General features: G+C 43.7%; 1 protein-coding gene across 1 annotated transcript in view; it reads left to right on the top strand.

The window, feature by feature from the left end:
* Nucleotides 1-22,375, top strand: part of LOC132080255 (collagen alpha-1(XXIII) chain-like) — a 173,951-nt gene that overhangs the window by 116,634 nt on the left and 34,942 nt on the right. Inside the window, 3 exon segments of the mRNA XM_059483285.1 lie at nucleotides 10,744-10,788; nucleotides 18,506-18,513; nucleotides 21,656-21,682. Of these exon segments, the coding sequence (XP_059339268.1) occupies nucleotides 10,744-10,788; nucleotides 18,506-18,513; nucleotides 21,656-21,682 (80 nt within the window).

Below are 22,375 nucleotides of genomic sequence, written 5' to 3'. Positions count from 1 at the left end.
GGAAGAAGCAGCTGAGCAAAATCAGTCACTTAATTATGGCTTTTTGAGCTGTGTGCCAGACTGGGGAGCTCAGATAAACCAGACTGGTCATCAAATAAGATGCATTGAGTAGGTAAATTACCTGATTAAGCAAATTACAGTGTTCCTTTTGGTAATCTGTGGGTTTAATGCGCACTTTCAGAGCTCCACACTGTACCTGTGTCTTGGACAGGCATCAGCTCAGGGGTGAGCTTGGAAGCACCTTGTGGTGCATCACATTGGCCCAGAGACTTTGGTCCAAAATGAACTTGTTACTGAAACATTTCCCAGATGTGTGGGCAATAAATCACCCCCTCTTTGCACTTCAATAGGAACAGCCATTGCCACTGAATTCTGGGCCAGAGCAGGCCAGGAACACGGCAGGAAGGGCTGGAACAGAGTTTGCCTTTGCAAATTCGAGAGTGTTAGCTCATGCCATTTCACTAATTGCTCCTGTTCCCCACCTCTGAGGCATGGCCTGTGCCAGAGAAGTGTCAGCAGGCTCTCTGGTGTCTTAACTCTGCTTTTATACACACTAATACACCTCTTGTTTCAATTCTGCTTTTTCTGCAGCTGTTCTGTACTCAGCCCCATTGCCAACCATGCCCTTTGTCATCCACACTCCCAGGAGAGAGCATCCCTCACCCTGAGCTGATTCTGCAGCCTGGTCCTGCAGGGCTGGACAGGGCCAAAGGGAGCTTCCATGTCTCTATGGCCAGGCATCTTAGGTTGGAGCTGTCTTGCTGTGATTAAATTCTGGAGCACTTTTATATTTCATCGGGATGTCCAGAGGCTTGTGCAATTATTGCCTCTACCCAGCCTGAAAGTGCACTTTGATTTTATTCTGTTTTTTCTCTTTTTTTTCCCCTAATCAGTTCCTTTGTATTAGCTATCATGCTCCTGCTTGTTAATTAAATTCAGACTCGACATGGATTAGCATTATGGATGGAAGCCTAATTCTTTAAATGGATATACAAATGCTGCTCTTCAGTTAGTCATTAATTACTTTTATTTGTTAGAGCTCATGAGTGTGGCCATTTAGGCCTCATCTGGCAATTTTAACTGTGCCTCCGCTTATTTCTGCTGGAAGCTGTGCAATGTAGGTCAGGTACACAGAAGTAAAAGGGATTATATTGTTTTGATCATTCACACTTGCTACAGGAAACTCCATATTCTTTCTGGGGAGTGAACATGGCTGTAGTACATGCTGGTTCTGCCTATAGAATGGAAACTGAATTTTTCATAGAGTTCATGTATTCCTTTGTTGGAAGGAGCTCAGATGAGTGGGAAAGCAAATTGTTTACACACAGTAAATCTGGTGTTTGCCCAAGGTCAGCAGGCAGAGAAGACACTTGTACTTTTAACTATATTCTCAGTTGAAATAAGAAGTTAATTTTAGCATAGAACAAGACCCAAGTACTTCTAAAGAAATTTATTTTTTTTCTCTGCGTCTCCTCTGTAAAAATTTTTCATCTCTGATTTCACTGCATTATCAGGACTCAAATGAGAAACACTGCTTATGAGCAAATATAGCATCTGAATGTGGGCCAGGAATTCCTTTTACAGTATAAGCTTTTGTGTGAAATAAAAGCCAGACAGCTGCTCACAACTCAAGTCTGAGTAAGTGATCTAATACTCTTGCTCTGGTCTCAAATTTGAGGCGAAATTGTTTCTTTGCCAAAGACCTTGTGCCAACCTACCTGGTCCCAATTTGTGAGAACAAAGTATATTGTTTCTGCTGCTCTGGGACTGGAATCGCTTCATTTGCCTTTTTTTCCCCCTACAATTTCAGGCCTGACATGAGAAGCTCCCACAAGACTGAGAGTTGATGTCTCACCTCCAGGAGGTGTCCTGAGTAGGAAGGCACCTCCTTGCAAGGCTGCTCTGACAGGATGTGTAGGGATATTTTATTACACTTGAAGGCTCTTTTTGGCTTTTGATTTACTTCACTATTTTGCTCCTCAGATCTTCTGCTCTCAATCTTTTTCTTCTACTTTTGCCATGCTCTTCATCAGCTGCTCTCCAGGCTTCCCCTGCCTGGAAATACTGCAAAGAAGAGAACTTTTCTAGTTATAAAAAAAGACAATTTCCCACAGCATTAGACAGAGACTATTCCTCAAATATATGGTTATGCACTTGCCCTTTCACAAAAGGTTATTATTTCCAAAGAATTTGAGTTGTGCTCTAAATGTACAGCTAGAGCTTAAGTTCCTGTCTGATTTATTGCAAACATATCAGCAGAAGGGAGAAGAAAAATGCAGAGGCCAAGAAATGTCATGTCCTCTCCCATGATGGTGACACCCTTAGCTGTATCCAGAGAAATCACAGAGTGACCCCATCCTTATTCTTCTTATGGCAAAGATGAGATTTACTTGTTTGTTCTAAAATTTGCTTATTTAATAGAAACTAAAAATGAGGACACTTGAGGCATGGGTATGTTATGTGTACAAGTTCTTGTTGTTGTTGAATTTTTTTCTGCTTAAGAGGGAAGACTCTTTTTTTTTCTTTTTCCTTGGGTTGGCAAGTGTGCTTGCAGATGGTCTGCTCTCTTTTTGTGGCATGTAGGGACTTAGCAGTGCTGGATTAATGGTTGGGTTTAATGATCCTAGATGTCTTTTCCAACCTAAATGAGTCTGATTCTTAGATTAAAACTGCTTGTTGGATAATTGAGGGCAGAATGAATTCACACATCAATTTAATTTTGAGTGTCTGGAAGGAGGATCATCCATGTCTAACTTCCACCACTGAACTCTGTTGAAGACAGTGTGGGAGTTTCACTGGATATTTTATATTGGGTAAAGTTATTTTAAAGCAGACAACATTGTTAGTGTCTGTAACTTACAGCTGCTTATTTGTGTGACACTGTTGTCATTGGGATAAAATGATGTGATTTTTTTTTCAGTTTTGCTTTGTACAGCTTCTACTGCTATTTTACAAGGCTTCATGCACATGGAGGGGATTTAGCTGTTTGCATTTTGCTTGGTTCTGTTTCACTAGGATGTGCTTTTCCCCTGTCTTTTGAAGCATATGGCATCATGTAGCCCTGGTCAAGGGTTAATGCAGATAATGGAAGGAGAAACAGCTCCAGAAGCTGACTTCATATTTGCTTGACAGGCTATTCCTGATCTTCTCTCTTTATAGAGATGATGATGCTCGTGGAATAAGGTGCAGAAAACAAGATGGTTCTTACAAAGGTGGAGGAAATGCCTTCTACATGCAGGAGATTTGAGGTGGAGAGAGGGTTACACAGCAGAAAAATGTTTCTTTTGAAGACCACAGGAGGAAGAACTTAACAGTTTTTTTTAGAGAGGCTGAAATAGTCACTTGCAAGTGCAGTGTTGGATGAGTCTGGAAACAGGAAAACTTTGATTTTTATGTTGAATTTGATTTGTAATATGGAAGCAAATTCTCTTGATATTACTGTGATGGTTGTGGGTGTGTTCTTAGGATGTGCTTGGCCCCATCCCTTGGACGCTTTATGGTTTGCACATGGCAGCTTGGGCTCCCCCTCACAGGAAACTGGGAAACAATGAGGGTGGAAAATCCTGCCAGAAGGGGCATTATCCACAGACTGTGTCTGCAAGTGTGGGAATAACATTCAAATGCAAAGGATGTGATTTTTTGCTTTAAGTCTCCAATATATACACTTCTCTATAGTTACTGGAATCTTCCCTAGATAACTGTGTTATTTATCTGCTCTCAAAGCCTTGATTTGCTGGTTTCTCGTTTTTCACATATTCAAAATCAGAAAGAGTATTTTATTTTTTTTTCTTTCTCTGTGGGATCTTGGCTCTGGAAAGGCTAATTCTGATTGTAGATAAGACGCATTAGCTTTGAGTACTTCCGTGCTCTGAAGAAGTAATTCATCAAAACCCAAGTACTTTGTGTCAGATCCAAATGTTTCACAAGAGATTTTGTAATCCAACATGTCAAACTTGTTTAAATGTGAGATTGCAACTGAAAGCTGAAGGAAGAAATAAGTGTTTCGTTATCTTCCTTACCTTACAGGAGCGTCTTGCAGTTCTTAGAAAAAAAAAAGAAAATTGTCTTATTCCTGCAAGAAATACAGAGCCACCTCTTGTTGTAGAGGTGCTCCTGAGATGAGCATCCGCTCCTTGTGCTGGCAAACAGGCTGGTGTTTCATCAGTCAAATGTAGAGATTTGAGTAGAGCAAGCATCACCTTCATCTGCTGAATAAATCTATTGCTGGTGACTTCTAGATTCTTCCCAGAGGTGAGTTTGTGTTAGAAATTATTTGAGCAAGAAAAAGCTGACCTGTTGTTCTGGGCAGTGCTGCTTTCAGTTATCTAGTACTGGAGATAGTATAAGAATCATGAATTTCAATCAGATGAAGTGTGAGTTTGGCATCATTTCTGTTGCCCAGCTCTATCTCTACATGGATTTCTAGCTTGTATCCACAGAAGAAAAATGAGTCTGTGTTCATTTTCCAGATCCACGTTGGTACAGCTATGTCTGCCTTGCTTAACCAGTAAGTCTCTGAAGAGATTGTGACCTGAATGTTTTTTTAAGTCTTTCTAAGTGTCTAAAGTGTGCAGGAGCATATGGGGACGATGAACAGAGCTGGTCACTGTTCTCATGAAGAAACATGAAACCAAATATGTGTGCGTGTTTGTGCATAGACACTTTCTGAAAGATGTTCAAAGTTCCCATCTCTGTCCAGGACTTGGACTGAAGCAGCTGTCTCGGTGCAGATGTGGAAAACCGAAATCTGCCATGAAAACTTTTTTACCTTGCATATAGCAGCCCCCACAGCTGCCAAAATATGCATCCTCTTGTTTTAAAAATAGAGGGGGGTGTGCTGAGAACATCTGCTCCTGCCCTGCAGTGCAGCTGTGCCAGTGTATTATCTGGGAATGGCCTGAGTGAGACCAGCCATAACAAGGGAGGAAAAATCCCATGTTTGATGTAAATGCAATTGTGGCTTGATTCCAGTCACTTCTTAATTTATAGCTCAAATTCAGTTTATCTTCGTGCCCTGCTCACACTCATGCACACCCACTCACACTCTTGCACACCTGCTCACACTCTTGCACACCCACTTACACTCTTGTACACTCTTGCACACTCACTCATGCTCTTGCACACCCGCTCACACTCTTGCACACCCGCTCACATTCATGCCCTGCTGACTAAACAAAAGGGTTCTATGCACTTGACTCTTTCAAGAAACTTCTCTGGGTGTGGTAAAAAAGAAAAAAAATTATTATTTAGGGATGGAGGGTGGGGAATCCAGATTATGGAGCGAGGGGCACCATCTTGGTTGTTTTAAATGGAGCAAAATCAGAGCTTTGTTTTCAGTGGGTGTATGTATCATTTCACACTTTGAATGAGCTTGAATTTTATTTTTATTTCTTTTGCAACAAGTATTCATCCAGGGTAAGAGGGGACTTTTCTGGCTACAGGTAAAAAAACACTTAAACACCCTAAATTTCTCCCTGGCCTTGAAACATTTTGTCATCTTGAGCCACTACTCCTTGTGTGCAGGCTTTATCAGTGCTGCTGAATGTTAGTTTAGGGGCTTGGGTTTGCTCTGCTGTATCTTGTTGGATCAATTTAAATCTGCATCCTATCCTCTCCTGGATATCCCTTATTTTGGGGGTACCTCCATTTCAGCTTAGCTATAGGTACAGAAGAGTTTGAGGCTGTAAACCTTTAGTGCTGAGGTCCAGAGGTGCTTTAGTCAAAACAGATTTTGAATACTGCCCTGTATTATCCCAATAGCAGCACAAATATTCTTGTTTGGTTCCTGGGGTTGATGTTTTGTCCCCTGAGGCTGAGCACAGCTCCCCAGTGCACCATGGGGAAGATGCTCATGAAGGTCTAAGAATGAAAACCATTTCTTGCTTCTTTTGTACCTTGAAAGCAGCTGGGTCAGGTATGGAAGTGCAAGGAGCTCTCCCCAACTAACTACTAGAGGTTGCTTTCTGCATGGTTTTTGCTAACACATAATGTAGCCCAGGATTTTGGGGCTTTTGGGGCACTTGGGCCAAATTTGAAATGAATCTAGATACTTCTTTTTTTCTTTTCTTTTATTTGGAAAACTTCTGCAGACTGTAGGTGCTGCGTGTTTCCAATCTGCACCTGGTATTTGCTTCGAGTCTTTGGGTCTGTTGGATTCCAAAGCCAGGAAGGTTCATGCAAAGTGTTGTGACCCAAAACTGTTTAATCTCAGATCTGCAGTGTCGGAGCCACAGCCTGACTCGAGTACCTGATGAGTATCAGCTGAGCAAGCATCACAGCATCTGACTCCTGCCCATGAACCATAAACTTTGTCCTCGGGGAACAAGAAAGTAAATTGGCCTTTGTGCAGGAACAGCCAGCTAGGCTGGGGCCGTGGCTTCCTCGTGCTCAGTACCAGACCCCACGGTGCTCTGCTGCAAAGTTCTCCCTCCTTCTAAGTGAAGCCATATGAAGAGAAAAAAAAAAACATCTATTCTTGAGAGTGGCTGAACCAACCAATTTGTTCAAGCCATTCTTCTGGTTGATTCATTTTTAAGTGAAAAAAATGCTGATATATTGAAAACAACTTGAAAAATGCCAAAAGGGAAGAAGGGGAAACAAGTTAAACCATTTGAAGCTCATAAAAGAAAGAAAAAAAGCATTTAAGTGCAACCACATGAGTGGTGTAAAATTGGTGTAATACTTAATCCCATGTTAGAGCACAATGTGTTAGATATGAGTTCCTCTAGAAAATGAGGCCCTAAAATAACCTAATATTTATGATTGAGATTTCACAACATGATCAGCTCGCTGTGCTGTGCTTGCAAGGGAAAAAACCCTCTGGTTTACAGATCCACTGAGATAGGTCTTCGTTTCACTTGGCCAAAGATTTTACTTGAATGCTGTTCTCAACTACTTCTTTGGATCAACATAACCAAAAAAATATTCCTGAGAGCCTCAGCAGCACATGGCTTGAAGGAAGAGATGGACCCAGGTTTGTGGGACACCTCTGTGTAAGTGTTCTCAGTGGAAAAGGGTGATGTGTAGGAGAAATTTAAGGGAAGGGCACAAGTTCTTGGCTAAAATGTGCTTCACTGTTAGAACATTTAACAGAGCTTTGGTATTCAGCAAGGTTTTGCTGGACTCCCTTTCTTGCTAATGCTTTAAACTCACTTTGCCCTTGACAAACATTGATTTTACCTTGTGCCCAACAGTAATTTGCCCAGGCAGAAATTTACCCATCCAGCTGAAGGGCTGGGAGGCAGCAATACAGCCTCCCAGCCATGGGAACATGGGTCAAGGAGTAGATTTGGTTTAATTACAGGGGATAAAAAGACATCAAACACACATAGTGCCTGTTCTCCTTGGTGTTGATGGATTATGGTGTTCATTGAGCAGCCCAATTTGCAATGGGTAAATTAGTTCAAACAAAGGTTATTTACTGTACTGTGGACAAGTACATGGGTTTGGCTTTTTACAATATTTTATGTGAATAATAAAGCGATGTTGATTTTTAATATTTCATTTACTTGCTCACAGTAGATGACATAAGTGGCTGCTACCCAGCAATTATGAGTGTTTACTATGAACTTTTTACCTTGTTTCTGAGGAGCTATTCTTTAGATACATCCATCATCTCTTCCTCATAATATTTTCAAATAGCAATATATTTCATTCTCTTTCTTTGTCTTTGGGTTACTAAATCTATCATCTTACTGGGAAACTTATGGTATTGTCAGAAGTTGCATATTATGCCCTGGATTAAGGCTGTTTAGCTTGAATGTGACAAGTTGTTTAAAAATACACTCTTATGCTTTGTATTCATTCTCCACTCCAAAATTCTCTTTATAACAATGTAAATAAAGGACTCCCAGGACTGATACAGTGGGGCTGGCACAGTTCGAAGAAAAGACTCAGCCATTGCCCAATTTACTTTATGCAACATGAATCTTAATTCTATTGAACAAACATCAGACAGCGAGGTCTTGGGAGATGGAGCCTTTAGGGAACAGTTTACAGGGAGCACTCATCTTAAAGCAAATTCCCAGGCCTCCTTAATTTCTTTTGTAGCTTCTTAAAGGGGTTGAAAACAGGAGGTGTAATATGGATTCACTTTATGTCTGGTTCATTAAGCAGTATCTAAAGCTGAGAGCCCAGAATAAGCTGGAAATTGCTACAATAATAATTTCCAATTGTTCTGAGCATAGATATCATCAATGTGCAGAGTTTGGGGTTGTGGATGGCATTGGTGACTCCTGGGCTGCTCCTCTGTGGGAGCTGGGAGTCTCTGTCCTGCTCACCCCCACCTGCACCACAGAATTGACACTTGCAGCTCTTGCCCAAAGTAAGTGCTCGCTTTGATATTTTCCCTTTTAATTCCCAACAATTTTTTTTTCTCCTCAGAAGCCTTTCCTAACCCAGCTACTGAGTAGCAGCAGGATTCTAGATGTGGTTTCCAAAATGTTACTTTTTTTTTTTTTAAACCAAATTGCTTTCAGATAAAATCAGCAAGTAAAACAGATGAGAATGGATTTTAAATTTTTTCCTCTCCCAGTTTTGGTTTATCTCACTTGCCACAAGCAACATCTCTGAAATATATTTGTAATTCCATGTGCTGCACCCACTTTACAGATTTCCTGGAAGACTGTAGGGAAGAAATTATAAGATCACAAAATGGTTTGGGTTGGAAGGGACCTTTGAAGGTCATCTGGTCCAATCCTCCTGCAATGAGCAGGGACATCTTCAGTTAGGTCAGGCCAGTCAAAGCTCCATCCAACCTGACTTTGAATGTTTCAAGGGATGGGGTATCTACCCTTGGTGTAGGCAAGAGTCCATTTTTCCCATGTGGTGTGAACTATTAAGAAATTTCTTAAATTTAAAAAAAAAAAAAAAGGCCAACGTAGTGTTAAGGTCCCTTTTTATACAGAATCTTTAGTTTCTTGCAGGTTTCTCACATTCTCAGTTGAATGGCTCCTACCCAAGCTTTATGTGGGAGCTCTGTGCATCCACCCTTTGATATCAGCTCTCCTCTAAGCTGCCTAAAAGCATCAATACCCCATTACTCACTTGTTGAGATACTTGGCCTCGCTCTCCTACACCTCCATTAGGACATTTCCTCCTCCCTGGGGAGCAGCCTGTGCTTTCTGCCAGCAGGAGGGAAAGCAGAATGGTTACTGAATTTAGATTAAACAGATCCAGGAGGAGCCCTTGGAAAGGCAGGGATGGATTAAGCAAGGCTGGTGTTTAAAGCATCCCCTGCACTCTGAGGGAGGCTGGAAGCTGCTGGGGCTCAGGCTCTGCCTGCAGGTCAGATCCCCAAAATTAGCCCAGGGGATGGTTCAGGTAGAGGGGCTTTAATTGCTCAGTCACCACTGGTCTCCATCAGGTGCTTCATCAGAGCTGTGGTTCCTCTCCAAAGCAGCTAGACTTGGAGATAGAAGAAGTAAACCTTTCTCCTGGCTGTAATGTGCTTTCAAGGAGGCTGCGAATATGTTGGGGTTGATTTTTTTGTCTCCCCTGTAGAAACTTGTGAGCAAGTTACTCAGGGAGTAGTGGTGGATTTTTTTACCAATCATTTGTGACTACCAGGGCTTCTGTCTGCAGGTTGCCAATCCCATAGCGAGGCAGCAGGTGGGGTTTGGGCTCCCACTGCAGCCCCAGTGAGGGCAGGGGTTCCTCTGGAGCTCCCTGGTGGGCTGGGGAGGGGGACTGCTGCACAGTGTATCCAAACTTCAAAGAGGAGAACTCCAGGCTGTGCCTGAAATTGTGGAGATGCAGTTGCACATTTGAGCACAGAAATGTTTATGCAACAGGGGAAATTCTGATAGGAGTGCAGAAATATTTAATGGTCTTTGTTTATCATCCTTTTCCAGCAGAAAGGAGAGGGAGCAGTGTTGTTTCACAGATAAAAAGCAAGTTCTTGCCTTTTGTTAATGTTACTGTCACTCTCAAATACTCCACCAGAACTGGCTGACCTGCTGCAGGAGGCTGCAAAAAGGAGCTTTTTCTCCCAGCCTGGTAATGCACATGTTGTGGGAGAAGTGATGCTTCCAGGTGCTAGGCAAGGAATGCTGGCTGCAGCAGAGAGGCTGCAACACCAGGGCAGGAAGGATCTGGTGTTATGGCTTTGCCAGAGACATGGATGCTCTCTGTGTGTGCTGGAGCAGTATTCTGTATCAGAGTTTATTGTCTGAGTGCGCTTTTTTTTCCTTAATTAAGGGTATTTTGTCACTTATGGCATTTTATTAATCCTTCAGCCATTGCTGCCCAGTAGGGTAAGAATACAGCAAGATTTATATATGAAATTAAAAATATGTGACCAGATCTAGGCTGTGTCAGCAGTTGCCCAGAAGCATCTCTGACTCAGATAATTATTAGTATCAAGAGGTTCATGTTCATTGCTTTAATACTTTAAATATTGTGATTTGCAAACCTGTAACAGCCATTTGCAGCACACAGGGACTGCACAGCAATGCTGCTTGCTCAGCAAAGGATTTTTTCCAGAATTTTGGATCATGTTAGATCTGGGGTTCTCTACTATCTAACAATACTGATAACTTCAATACCAGATTGATTTTTTCACTGGAATTATGCTGTGGGGGGAAAAATGGTATTTAAGTTGTGCTGCATACCAATTGTTTTGGTGTTTGTGAAAGGGGGGAAGACATGACATGGGTCCAAAGGGGAAGATGTGTGGTAGATGCTCTGCTGAGCTGGCTGTCCATGGCCATCACTAACCCTGTGCTCTGTGCCTGCCTCCCACAGGGCCCCCGGGGCGGCGAGGGAAGCCCGGCCGGCGCGGAGAGCCTGGTAAGCATCACCTGCCCTGGGCACCGGGGTGTCAGGGCGGTGGCAGGGGGGTGGCAGGGGGGTGGCATGGGGGTGGCATGGGCGTGGCAGCCTTTGGGTAATGCCACCTGCCACCTCCATCTAACAGGCTGTGGAACAGGGGCTTCCCTCGCCCCTGTGTGCTGGGCATGAAGGGTTTTGTTAAAAACTTAGAAAAAACAAACAAAGCCAGCTCCCAAACTCCTAACAACCAAAACGAAATTTTTAAAAAAATTAAAGGAAGAAACCAACCAATCAAAACAAAAAAAAACCAGTTCCATTCAAAGCACCCACAGCTGTTTTACCTTTTGTCCATCCTTCCATTTCTCCTTGTAGCATTCAGCCTCATCACTGCCCCACCCAACATTGAAGAGGGACAGTGAAATAGGGAAATAGGGAATGGAGCATGGAAATAGGGAATGGAGCATGGAAATAGGGAATGGAGCATGGAAATGTGGAATTCCCCAGCCATGCTGGATGGGAGGTGTGCACTGGCTTGTCCTCTGCATGTGGCCATATCCCTGTGTTGTCTGCCTGGTGGTGTCTGCATTTGGGAGTCAGGGATAACCAAACAGCCACCAGCCCTGGGCACGTCCCCTGAGCACCAGTGTGCCCTCAGCTTGGCTGAAACCTCAGAGCAGCCTTGTTGGGAGATTAATTTGAGCTGTAATGCTGTGTCTCTGTCACTTCAGTGTATCTGGTGAGGTTTGGGGCTTTGTGCCTGTCTGAAATGGGAAAGGGCTGCCCCTGTTTCAGCTAGGGAGAGGTGGTGTTTGCATCCTGCTCTTGGGTCTGAGTGCTGCTGGAGCAGGGAGAGATGCAGCTGGTGTTGCTGTTGCTCAGGAAAATTGGCTTGGATGTGCCCAGAGAGCCAGGCAGTTCTTGGGATTGCCTCACTGTGCCAGAAAGCAGCACATGAAATTACATGTCCCAGCTCTTAGACTCTTGAACACTGATTGAATGAAAGGGAGCCAGTGGATTTTCATTTAGTGAGGAGACTGAATTCTGTCCTCTGCTGCCTCTTGCTATTGGAAATCCACAGCTGGTATTTCAAATAGGACAGCATAACTTTCTGATCACCAATATTTTAAACAATTTTTTTTACTCTGAGGAAAGGAAATTGAGTGGATTGTGCTGCACACCAGCAGCAGCACCTGAACTCCTGGACTGAGGGACAAGAAAGGCAGGCAAGCATTTCCCCTCCCTTCCACTGCTGGTATTCCTGAGTGCATTAGGGGTTTTCTGAGGTATTTTAGTTCCTGAAGCATCAGGGATTTACTCCTGATCAAGGGATAGGTGCTGATGGAGTGGTGGTGGATCCCAACCAGCTTTGTTAATTTGTTTCATTTTCCCAGCAGCCAGGCTGTAGGAACAGCCACCAGACAGCTTTGATTATTTTCTTGTTTTTTTTTTTTTTTTTTTAAAACACCTAAGGGCTTTAAGGAGCACAGTGGAATAGAACATTCTAGCAAGGGCAGCTGGAGAGGTCAGCCATTGGGTCTGATTTTAAATGCAGGCATTTGTGTAAACACTGTGCAAGATGTGCCTCTGGTCCATACAGAAATCTGGGAGGTAACACTGCGCTCACACATGCCCTTAAATCTCTTCTCCCTGCTTCATGCCAAACTCTTGAAAAGCAGCAATTTCCCTCGTGCTGTGGCACATCTGCAAATGCACTTGAGCATCCCTCTGATGAAGCAGAAAGCTGCCAGGGAATCGATGCAGAGCCAGCAAGAAAACAAACATTGTAAAATAAAAAAAAAAAAAATAGAAAATAAGAAATTAATTATTGACGATAAAAAAATTCCAAACCTTAGCAACAACTTTTTTAAATTTCTGTAATTGTGGAGGAGAATGGAGAAGAGTGCAGCTGCCACCCACTGCACACAGGCACACGCTGGGGCTCCCAGTGCAATCCCAGGAATGCAGTGCAGAGCCTGCACTGCCCCACTGCAGGCACACAGGCAGCAGCCATCCTGCTGTGTGCTGCTTTTGGCTGAGCTCACTGCTGTTTGTTTCTCCAGATAACTTGAATATATATTTCTATATCTGTTTGAGAACCTGACCACACATAAACTGGGCCCTTGTTCCCTCGCTGCAGCTGATAAATGTGAATAAAACTTTGTTTGTGTAGCATGCTGGTGTCCATCCCCAGGGACCTTGCCTGCTTAGGGCTTCACAGCCTCCAGACAAAGGCTGTTGAAGAGCCAGAAGGCTCAGCCCTGCCAAGGGAAGTGTTTTTCTTTGGCCTTTGTTGAAATAGTCATGTTGAAAAAGCTTTTCAGATTATATTGAAACTTCCAATGTATATCTCTAAGAAACAAGCAGAGAAACTGTTAAGAGATACTCCTGTCCCTTTTAATCACACCCTCTTGTTGATCTAAACCAAGACTGAATTTTGCTTTTTTCTTCTGCCATGATGGATTCAGATGAAATAAATTAATCCTCCAGCTCTGTTTGTCTAAACTAAGAATTCATCATCATGAAAACACATTGGGACAACTGCTCTCCTTCACAGATATGCACCATACCATAAAAGATTAATTTTAAAACCATTTCTGGCAAAAAAAATTTAACTATTTAGAGCATTTGGACGTGGGACAAGCCTGGCTGCACATGCTTCAAAAGCACTTGTTAAACCAATGGGGTGAACCCCCATTGCCCCCAGGGCAGGGAGGGGGTCCTGCTGGGCCTTGCCTCTGGGCTGATGGTTTATTTTGCTGTAGAGAAGCCTAAAGGGAACAGGTTTTCCCCTGGGGAGCCCTGGAGGGCAGAGGGGGCTGCACTGAACCCCATCTTCCCTTTGGGTTCACATGTCTGGTGGCAGCTCCAGCTCCCCGTGGTGGCACAAAGGTCCCCCTGTCACCCCTTCCCTGAGCTCAGACACAAGGGCCAAGTACCTGGGGAGTGCTTCTGCCCCCATCAGCCCAGCTGAACAAACCAGGGAGAAACTGAGTCAAATGGCGCCATCCAACCCATTTGATTTCCTCTCTCCATCTTCTGGCCCTGTGGGAATCACTGCTGCAGCAGAGGAGCAGTCCTGGGGCTGGGCACAACCACTGCAAAAGAGGCTGCTCTTAAAAACCAGTTTATCCCACTGCTGCTACCATGAGGCCAGAAAATTCACACCATCAGCTTCCCTGGGGGATGTCACTTTGGCTGTTTGGTCTGGTCCAGCAAGTCCTGGGCTCCATCCCACCCTGCCAGGACAGACACAAGGGTCCCAGCACCCTTATTCCTGCACATGATCATGAACAGTTTCTTTTCCAGCTGGAAAGCAAGCACAGCCTTGAAGAGTCATGTGCAGCCACCCATGGAAGTGGTCTACAGAAAGAAAAACACATTTTAATACAATTTTATGTGGGATTTTCAGCCTTCTCTCTGTGTGGGGTGGAAGAAAGGTTTTGCAGCACTTGCTGTCGTGATTGGCCCTGACAGCCAGCCTGCTCATCTCAGATGCAGTTCCTTTTCCTTGCCAAAGGCAAAATCAGGTTTAATGTCATGTTAGCTTATTTTTCCAATGTGATATGTCCCAGTGAGGACACAGTTCAGCCGCTGGAGTGAGCGTTTGTGAAATCACACGGATTTTTGCCAGGGACCTGGGAGGTTTTGCTTCCCCTCTTGCTGCCAGCTGTGTGAGCAGGATGGTGTAGGGATGCACAGCACTCACGGGGCTTTGTGTTTATTGTTTTAAAGACTGAGCCATGCTGGGGTGTTCCTGAAGGATGGAGGAACAGGATCCAGGATTTGGGAGCTTAGTTGGAGTGTTGGTTCAAAGGCTTTGCACAACTAGATGGTGGGAGATATGTTCCTGTCTCCTGGAATATCATTCTGCTTTCTTCCCCTGGCTTGATGATTGATCCAAAAACTGAAGCTCAAAATCTCTCAAAATAAACCAGGAGACAATCCACATGAAATGTTCAGCTTGGCAAGTCTCTGAGTAAGGCTTTGCTCTCCTCACATGAAGCAAGAGCTGCCCAGGACACAAACACCCAAAGCTGATGGCTGGGGTGCTGTGCAGCAGCTGTTTGCATCAGCTGTGCACAGCTTCAGCTCAGGGGGATAAATGTTGGCTGGTTTGGCGCAAAATTCCCTTTACAGGTAGGCTAGAGAGGGCATTTTTTTATGAAGTGTTATTTCTTTGGAAAATCCTGACTTGGCATGATTTCTATCTCTGGCAGAAAAAGTTTTGTTTACAAAATGTTTCATCTCAAAAGCAGTTTTTGGAGAAATGTGTTGAAATTTTGCTATGGGATAGAAGTCTTCTGCTCACCATCCATGATTTTTTCTTTTTTTTTTACATTATGCTGCAGGTATTGCCTTAATTTGAACTTCTAACAAAGATTTAATTCAAAAGGTTTTTTGTTAGTTTGGGAGGGCTTTTTTCTTACAGCTATTCTGTTTGTGCAAATTTCCTGATTTGGAACAAGAAGGAATCTAAAGCTTTTTTAAAAGGAAAAAGAAAAAAAAAAAAAAAAAGTGATTTCTATGCAGGGAAGGCTTATTTCTCTTCCAGTGCTATATATACTTAAAATCCTATCTTTTACATATCAAGATTTATGCTTTCAAACCCATTAGCCTTGTGATTGAATAGACAATTATAAATATACAGTTGTTGTTACATATGGGGCTGCATGTGGGTAAATCACACAGATAATTGTATTTATTTGGGGATTTCTATTGCTCCCCTATTTCTCACTATGAACTGCCTGTGACAACCTCATACCCAGGGATGACTTCTGCTGAACTTCAGGAAAATCTAATCTGGCTCTCAGTAATGAGCCTTTCCTAGGAGAGGATATTCCCTGTGTGCCCCAGCACCGAGGCACAGACAGGAGTTAGAGGTCAGCACACAGTGACAAATGAAGTTTTTCCCAGTTTCTGTGGCTTCCAATGGCTGTAGCAGTTGTTACCTGTTACTACCCATGGCTCTGTTACTCCTTATACAGCATCCCAAATTAATAACTCTATATATATGTGTATATATATACATTGTGTGTGTGTTTAAATACACATAGCCATGTATTAATATAGATTTTTTTTTACTGTATTTTTTTACATCTTCAGGTGGCCACAGATGCATGTTTGCTACCTTGGGGATGGACTATTTGCCCTTTAAAATTGCAGCAAAGTCCCCTCTGACTCTTCCTGAGCTGTTGGAAATGTCTGGCTGGTTTTGTTTCCCCTGCCTGGCTCTCTCCTCTCATGGCAGGAGAGCTTGCATGATAAATGACTTGCAGATTTAACAGAAATATCATCTTATCCCAGAATTTCCAAGCTGAAAAAATACTTGGAAATAAATGACTGTGACCTGTCATTTCCCATATGTTTGTGTACTGCTGGGGATGGTGCTGCTGTGAGCCACTCGGGCTCTGGATATACAAAATAACATTCATGTTGGTCAATCAGGAAATCTGGGTCATTAATTTTTAATGAGTTTTGATTTTCACCTCCTGCTAGCACAGCTGTGCATGTTCTTAAGGAATCTTTTTGTGTTCCCAAATTCCTCCATGCCCTTGCATGCTTGAGCACAAGGTGTTCACTCCTGGTTACAGCAGCATCCTCCCTGCTCAGGTAAATCAATCATAGACCAAAATCTCTGCATTTGCAGGTTATTTTTGTCTTTCTCCTCTGCCCTCTGAAATCAGTCCCCAAGTTAATTTATCGCGTAGTTTTCAGTACACAAAGGCTAACTTTTATTTGTTGTAAGAATTTCCAAGTTGTTTCATTCTCCCTTGCAGTCTCTCCAACTGATTATCGCCAGTCAAAATTATTAGCTGTAAATTCTGGCAAATTTCTTTGAACAGAGCATAAATCTTGTGCAATGTGCCCACAATGATGAGATGGCTGGATGAGGGGCATCTCCTGGGTACAGGACCAGCTTCTTTATTTATTGTTGAATTGCAAAAATATTTGACTTTTTTCCCATAAGAAACAAGTGCATTGTGGCTGGGCTGTTGAAAAACATATTCAGCAAACCAGAAAGTTATGTTGTTCTTAGGAGGAGAGAAGATCCGTTCAATAGGTTTAACTTTATGCCTTAATGAAGATTTATTTAGCCTCAATTGGCCAGCAGCACAGTGAAAAATTGGTGTAACTCCACTGGTAGGGCTGGAGAACATCCAAAGGTGCATTTACAGACCCTCCCATTTGACTGATTCCTGAATTTGGGAGGAGGAAGCACTTTAAAAAAGCATTTACCTGCACTTGTTGGGGAGAAAAAAACAGTAGCTGAGAAAAGGAAAGTAGGCAACAAATTCCAAAGAGATTATAATTGGTACATGATTGAAATCCCATATTAAAATAATTTCCTGCACACTTCTTTGAGACTTAAGTCTTGACTTTTCCACAAAAGGGCTCTTGTGGGTAGCCTGGTGTGAGTTAATAAATCAGGTTTATGATTCTCAGTTAATAAATTGGCACAAAGCCACTGGCTTCTGTATTCAGAAGAAATTAAAGCAAGGAGAGCGAGTTCAGCCCCTGTGCTCCTGGCCTGGAGCTGTCCCTGCCCCAGGTGTGGCTGTGTGGTGGCACTGACCCCTCCAGGTGACAGACACAGGTCACTGGGATGGTTCTTGGTGCACTGCCAGCCATTGCTTGCTGCCACCCCTCATTCTTAGGCTTGTTTGATTTTTATTTAATTCAACTTAGCCATGTTTTTAATTTTAAAATTAATTTTAAAATCCTTGAAAAGGCATTGACTTGAAATATGTTCCTTTAATAATATTATAGAATAACATAGATGAACAAAGCTTTTTTTTAATTGTTTTTTGCCTCCATTTTAAGCTTTACCACATTTTTTTCCTTTTCTAATTGTGCTTCTAGTTTCTGGTTTTGATCAGGCAAGAGTCAGAGTATGAATAAATCCCAGACAGAGCTATAGGCTGCCTCGTGAGCAGGAGTGCAACATGGATTGCATTGGATTAGGGCTCAGTGCTCACCTCAGTGCAGCACCAGAGGGAAAACTGCAGGGATTGCTGTGGCTGTGGTGAGCACCCTGCCCTGCTGGGGGATCTGGGGCAATGTTTCTTTTCCTACTGCTGTTAGAGCCAGCCTCAGACTGTGCCCCTGGCCCCCAAAGCCTGACCTGGGTGTGATAGGAATTTCCCTGGAGCTGAGGCACTGAGCAGGGGCACAGGGAACACAGGAGGGGCACATGAGGGTGTCACAGGGGTTTTATGACATGTTTGGAGGTCAGGGAGAGGGGAGCACATCCGACAGGAACATTTGGGGTCTGTGGAAGCAACAGCACTGCCCTTGTCAGGTCCCTACCACACTGCTCCTCTGGCTTTCATGAGCTTCTATCCTGCTCCTCCTGCATTACTCAAAGGATAGATAAGGTCCATTGTGAAAATATAGATTTTATTAGTAAAAATTGGCACATTTTTCTGGCCACATCTGTCTCCTTTCTGCTGGCCACAGGTGATGCCCAGGGTCTTATGGGGGGAAAGGAAACAGTCACACTGTGAAAAAATTGCCTTTACACCCCTGTCAGTACTGCTGTGCCAGCAACACAGTGAGATGGGGCTGTAACAGGAGGATGTGGATGGTGCTGAGTGAATCTGCAAAATCATCACATGGAATTGAACTGGAGTCCTAAATCATTCTGGTGTTCATTCCTGATTTCTGTTGCTTTATCAGATTGAACTTTTTCTTTGAAACTGACTCCTTTTTTCTTTGTTTTTCTTTTGTTTTCCAGGACCTGCAGTAAGTATCGTGGATTTTACTGTTGGATCAACAAAGTTAAGGCTTCCCCTTCCCCTGCTTTTCAGTGCCCTTGCAAAAGCACAGCATTTTTTTTTTGGGTGGAGGTGTGTCTGGAAACAAAATCAGTACCAGATGCTGCTGGATTTCTTTTTTCATGATTGCAGACAAATTGTGGGGGGAATTTTAAAATGTTTAACTTGCTGCCCCCAAGGAACTTCCACTAATTTTAAACTCAGAAAATATTCAGTAAAAAGGAGTTTTCCCTTTAAAGAGTTCTTTAGTCTGCCTCTATTTAACAGAAAGAGTGCTGTACTAATATTTAACATGTTACTGGGTTTATTGGTTCTAAAGCTCTGTCTTGCTTTTCTTATCTATTGTGTTTCCAGCATTTAATATGGGTTTGGTTGCCTCACAAGGGGGGCTAGAGGGAAAACCATAGCTTGCTTGCTTCTTTCTTTGAAGTCTTGGGTAGAATAATGAGCATTCCTACCAATGCAACCAGAAAATTTATGGGGAAATAGTTGTTTGAAGGGGTAATAGTTGAAAATGTGTCAACTCCTCCTTTCAAATGTTCAGACGTGCCTTTGGCTGTGCCACCACATCCAAATCTGTTGTTCTCCTGCTGGTTTTGGAGTGAGAATTTATGTTTTATTTGTGCCCTCCAAGTTGCTGAGGGTTGCTTTAAAAAATAAATTATGGGTATTAGGTGCTTCTGGTTTTCTACCTTTCTTCCCCCAGAGGAGGAGGAGGAGGAGGAGAGGTTCAGGCTGTTTGCAGCCACATTTCCCTGTCTGTCATTGCACTAGCAGAGGCATTTCTTCATGTTGTTCTCTTCCTATAGAGCCTCACTGAGTTGAAAGGGCTTATTTTAGGGAAAATAAATTTGGCAACTATTCCTGAGCTAATAAATTCCCAGTTCTGTTATGGTGACAAGAAGTGGGGGCTGTCCCATCACCATGGCTTTGGTTCTGCTGTGACTGGCAGCACTGCCTGTGGGTTTAGTGAAGAGTTTTCAGCCCTTTGAATTTTTGCTTCTATTTCAAGTTCATTTTTTAACTTAAATACATAAGAGGGGGTTGAGCAAAACGATTATTTGGGATTAAATAAAGAGGATAGTGGAACACTGCCTGTTTAAAACTCCCCAGATACACCTTTAAGGGACGCTCCCCATTGACTGAAGCACTTGGGCCAGTTGGGAATGGGTTTGTGTGGCTGTTTGGTTGTGCTCAGAGGCTGCTCTGAGCCCACCCGCAGCCAGGGCTGGTGCTGCCTCACGTGTGCTGTCTGCTCACGTTTATTATGGCCATCCAGCACAGGCAACATATGGTGCACTATTAATTTTTCTTTGTCTCTAGTTGGTTTCATTTCCTGGTTCCCACGGCACTATTGAATTGCAAACGGAGCACAGGGGAGATTTAACACAAACAAGACCTTTTTTTCCTTTCCTCTCCCCTTGCCCTTCTTTGAAAGACAACTCCTGGTTTAGTTAATTTTTGGGTTGGGTGGGGTTGGTTGGTTTTGTTTTTTTTTTTAAATCCTGCTTTTTAGCATAAATGGCCTTTGCCAGAGACTTCTTTAAGCATAATATAAAATAAGTCCTAGAACCCACAGAACCACAATATTATTTTATTTTAACAGTACTGCATTTATTAGTTTCTTCTGTTTCTTGATTTAGGCCAGAAGGAATTGATTACTTCTTACATGTACAGCATTACACTGCTCTAACTGTATCCCCAATTCTGTTGTCCCCTAGTAGCAGTTGTTCTGGTATTTTATTCTTTTGGCTGTCATAAGTTAGTTATGCATATAAAATTATTAGAATTTGTGGTACAGGATTTGTGGCTCATGGATGATTGATTGTCCTGTCTGTGAGTAAGGGGTATTCTGCTCAGATATTCTATAAAACCTCTGTTTTGGAGAGTATTAAAATCACATGCTGGGTAGGAAATTTCTACAATTGAAATATAGGCTTGCCACAGACTATAATTAAGCATTTACAGTTACAGATATTAGCAAACACTTTATGTGCTAATGTGCTGGCTGGGGAACTCACCAGCAAGCGACAGCAGGGCGTTCCAAGTGTTTCCTATTTATCTGTGTGTGCTCCCTGCCTTACCTCTCCATAAGCCTCCTGTACCCTTTATCCCAAGCTGTAACTGGTTAAATGGGCAGTTGCTGGAGTCAGTGTTGATTCTGAAAGAACCAGGAGTGCTGCAGAGGCATCACAGCTGCAGGGGTGCTTAGGGGAAGGGAGAACCCCTGTGAGTGGTGAGAAGGGGCTGCTGGAGCTGTCCCATGCCATGAGCAAAGCCTGACTCAGTTCTGCACCCACAGCACGCTGACAGCACCTGTGTTTGTGCAGCAGGTGACATTGCTGCAGCAGGTGACATTGCTGCACAGGCACTCCTCACTGCCTGTGTGTGTGCCAGCTGATTCCCACCAGCTCCTTCCTGGGCCTTGCCCTGGGTCTGCTGTAGCTCAGGGCATGGTCAGCTGTCCTTTGGGCTGTAAATGCCTCTGGGAACCCCTGAGGAGAGCAGGAAAGGTGAAATACCCTGACTGGGCTGTGTTTTGTTCTGCTGATCCTGCAGCTGCTCTAGGAACTGCAGTAGAGTCATTCCCACAGCATCGGCTGTGCTTTCTGCTTCACTGCAAATAAAGCAAAGCTTAGATGTGAGCTGGGAGAGGGCATCCTGCAAGAAGTTAATGGATTTAGAGGGGTAAATCAAGTACTGAAGCTCAGTGATCTCTGTCCTGGCTGATGTCTCAGCCTCCACAACCTCTCCCCAGCACTGGGGTGTTTTCTTTCCTCTTGGCACCTCCATCCCAGGGCAGCTTTATGGCCAGGACCCAGTGTGTGCCATGCATGGCTGTGGCTCCAGGGCCAGCAGGGGCTGGGCACTGGCGGCAGGGATGGGTGCAGGTTGGCAAAACCCTGGTAAGTAGCCAAAGGGGGGCAGGGGATCACAATACAGGGAAATCAGGGAAATGCACTGTAGGTGTGACCCCTCTGATAGTTGCCCCAAGAGGTTTCTCCAGTTTAGTGCCAGGGCTGGCTGGAGAGGCCATGGCCCGTGTCCTGCCTGCTGCTCTGTGATGTCAAGCTGCACTGACTGACTCATGTCCCTTGTTCCCCCCACAGGGGCAGTCAGGACGCGATGGGTACCCGGTAACTCCACTGCTCCTTGAATTTTATTCTTTTCTAATCTCTGCTCTGTGGTCCTCTCCAGCATTTTCCATGATTTTCCTTGCCTGTTTTAAGCTGCTTTTTTTCACTTTTTCCCTCCTCTCTTTCTTCATCAGCAATAGCTTTTGAGGGATTCAGCCCTAAAACTTAAAAGCCTGAGCAATAATCTCCCTTAATGTTTATAGGGATGAAACACTTGAGCCCTTTCATGGTTGTATTCATGCTCTTGTTTAAGAGTTCACTGGACTGCAAAGTGAGTGAAGGCTTTGGGGTTTGTCCCACTTGGAACTCTAAGAGGGGATACTGGTGAAAGAGCCTCTACCTCAGGTGTTGAGGTAGATCCTCATTTGCCCATATCCAGAAATTTTTCCATGGGTGCAGAGCTGTCCTGCTGGATGTGAAGGAGGAGGCTGTCCTTGTTCTGGCCAGACCCCAAACCTCAGCCTCAGGCAGGCTGCCCTGTCCCTCATCAATGCCCTTGGATGGCCACAGTGCTCCAGCTCTGAGGGGCTCAGCTGCTCATCAGGGAGCCACTCCCAAGCATGAACTTTGTGTAAGGAGTTGCTAAAAAGCACTGTAAATTCTCCATGGCATGGCACGGAGAGAGAGCTTCCAGCTCTGCTCCTGTTTTTTGAATTGATGCAGTGAGCTCTGCACTGCCTGTTGCTCTGGAAG

The sequence above is a fragment of the Ammospiza nelsoni genome, chromosome 16 (genome assembly GCF_027579445.1).
Source record: "Ammospiza nelsoni isolate bAmmNel1 chromosome 16, bAmmNel1.pri, whole genome shotgun sequence".
Taxonomy (NCBI): Eukaryota; Metazoa; Chordata; class Aves; order Passeriformes; family Passerellidae; genus Ammospiza; species Ammospiza nelsoni.
Note: the sequence above shows the minus strand (reverse complement) of the source record. Positions and strands in the feature narration are given on the sequence as shown.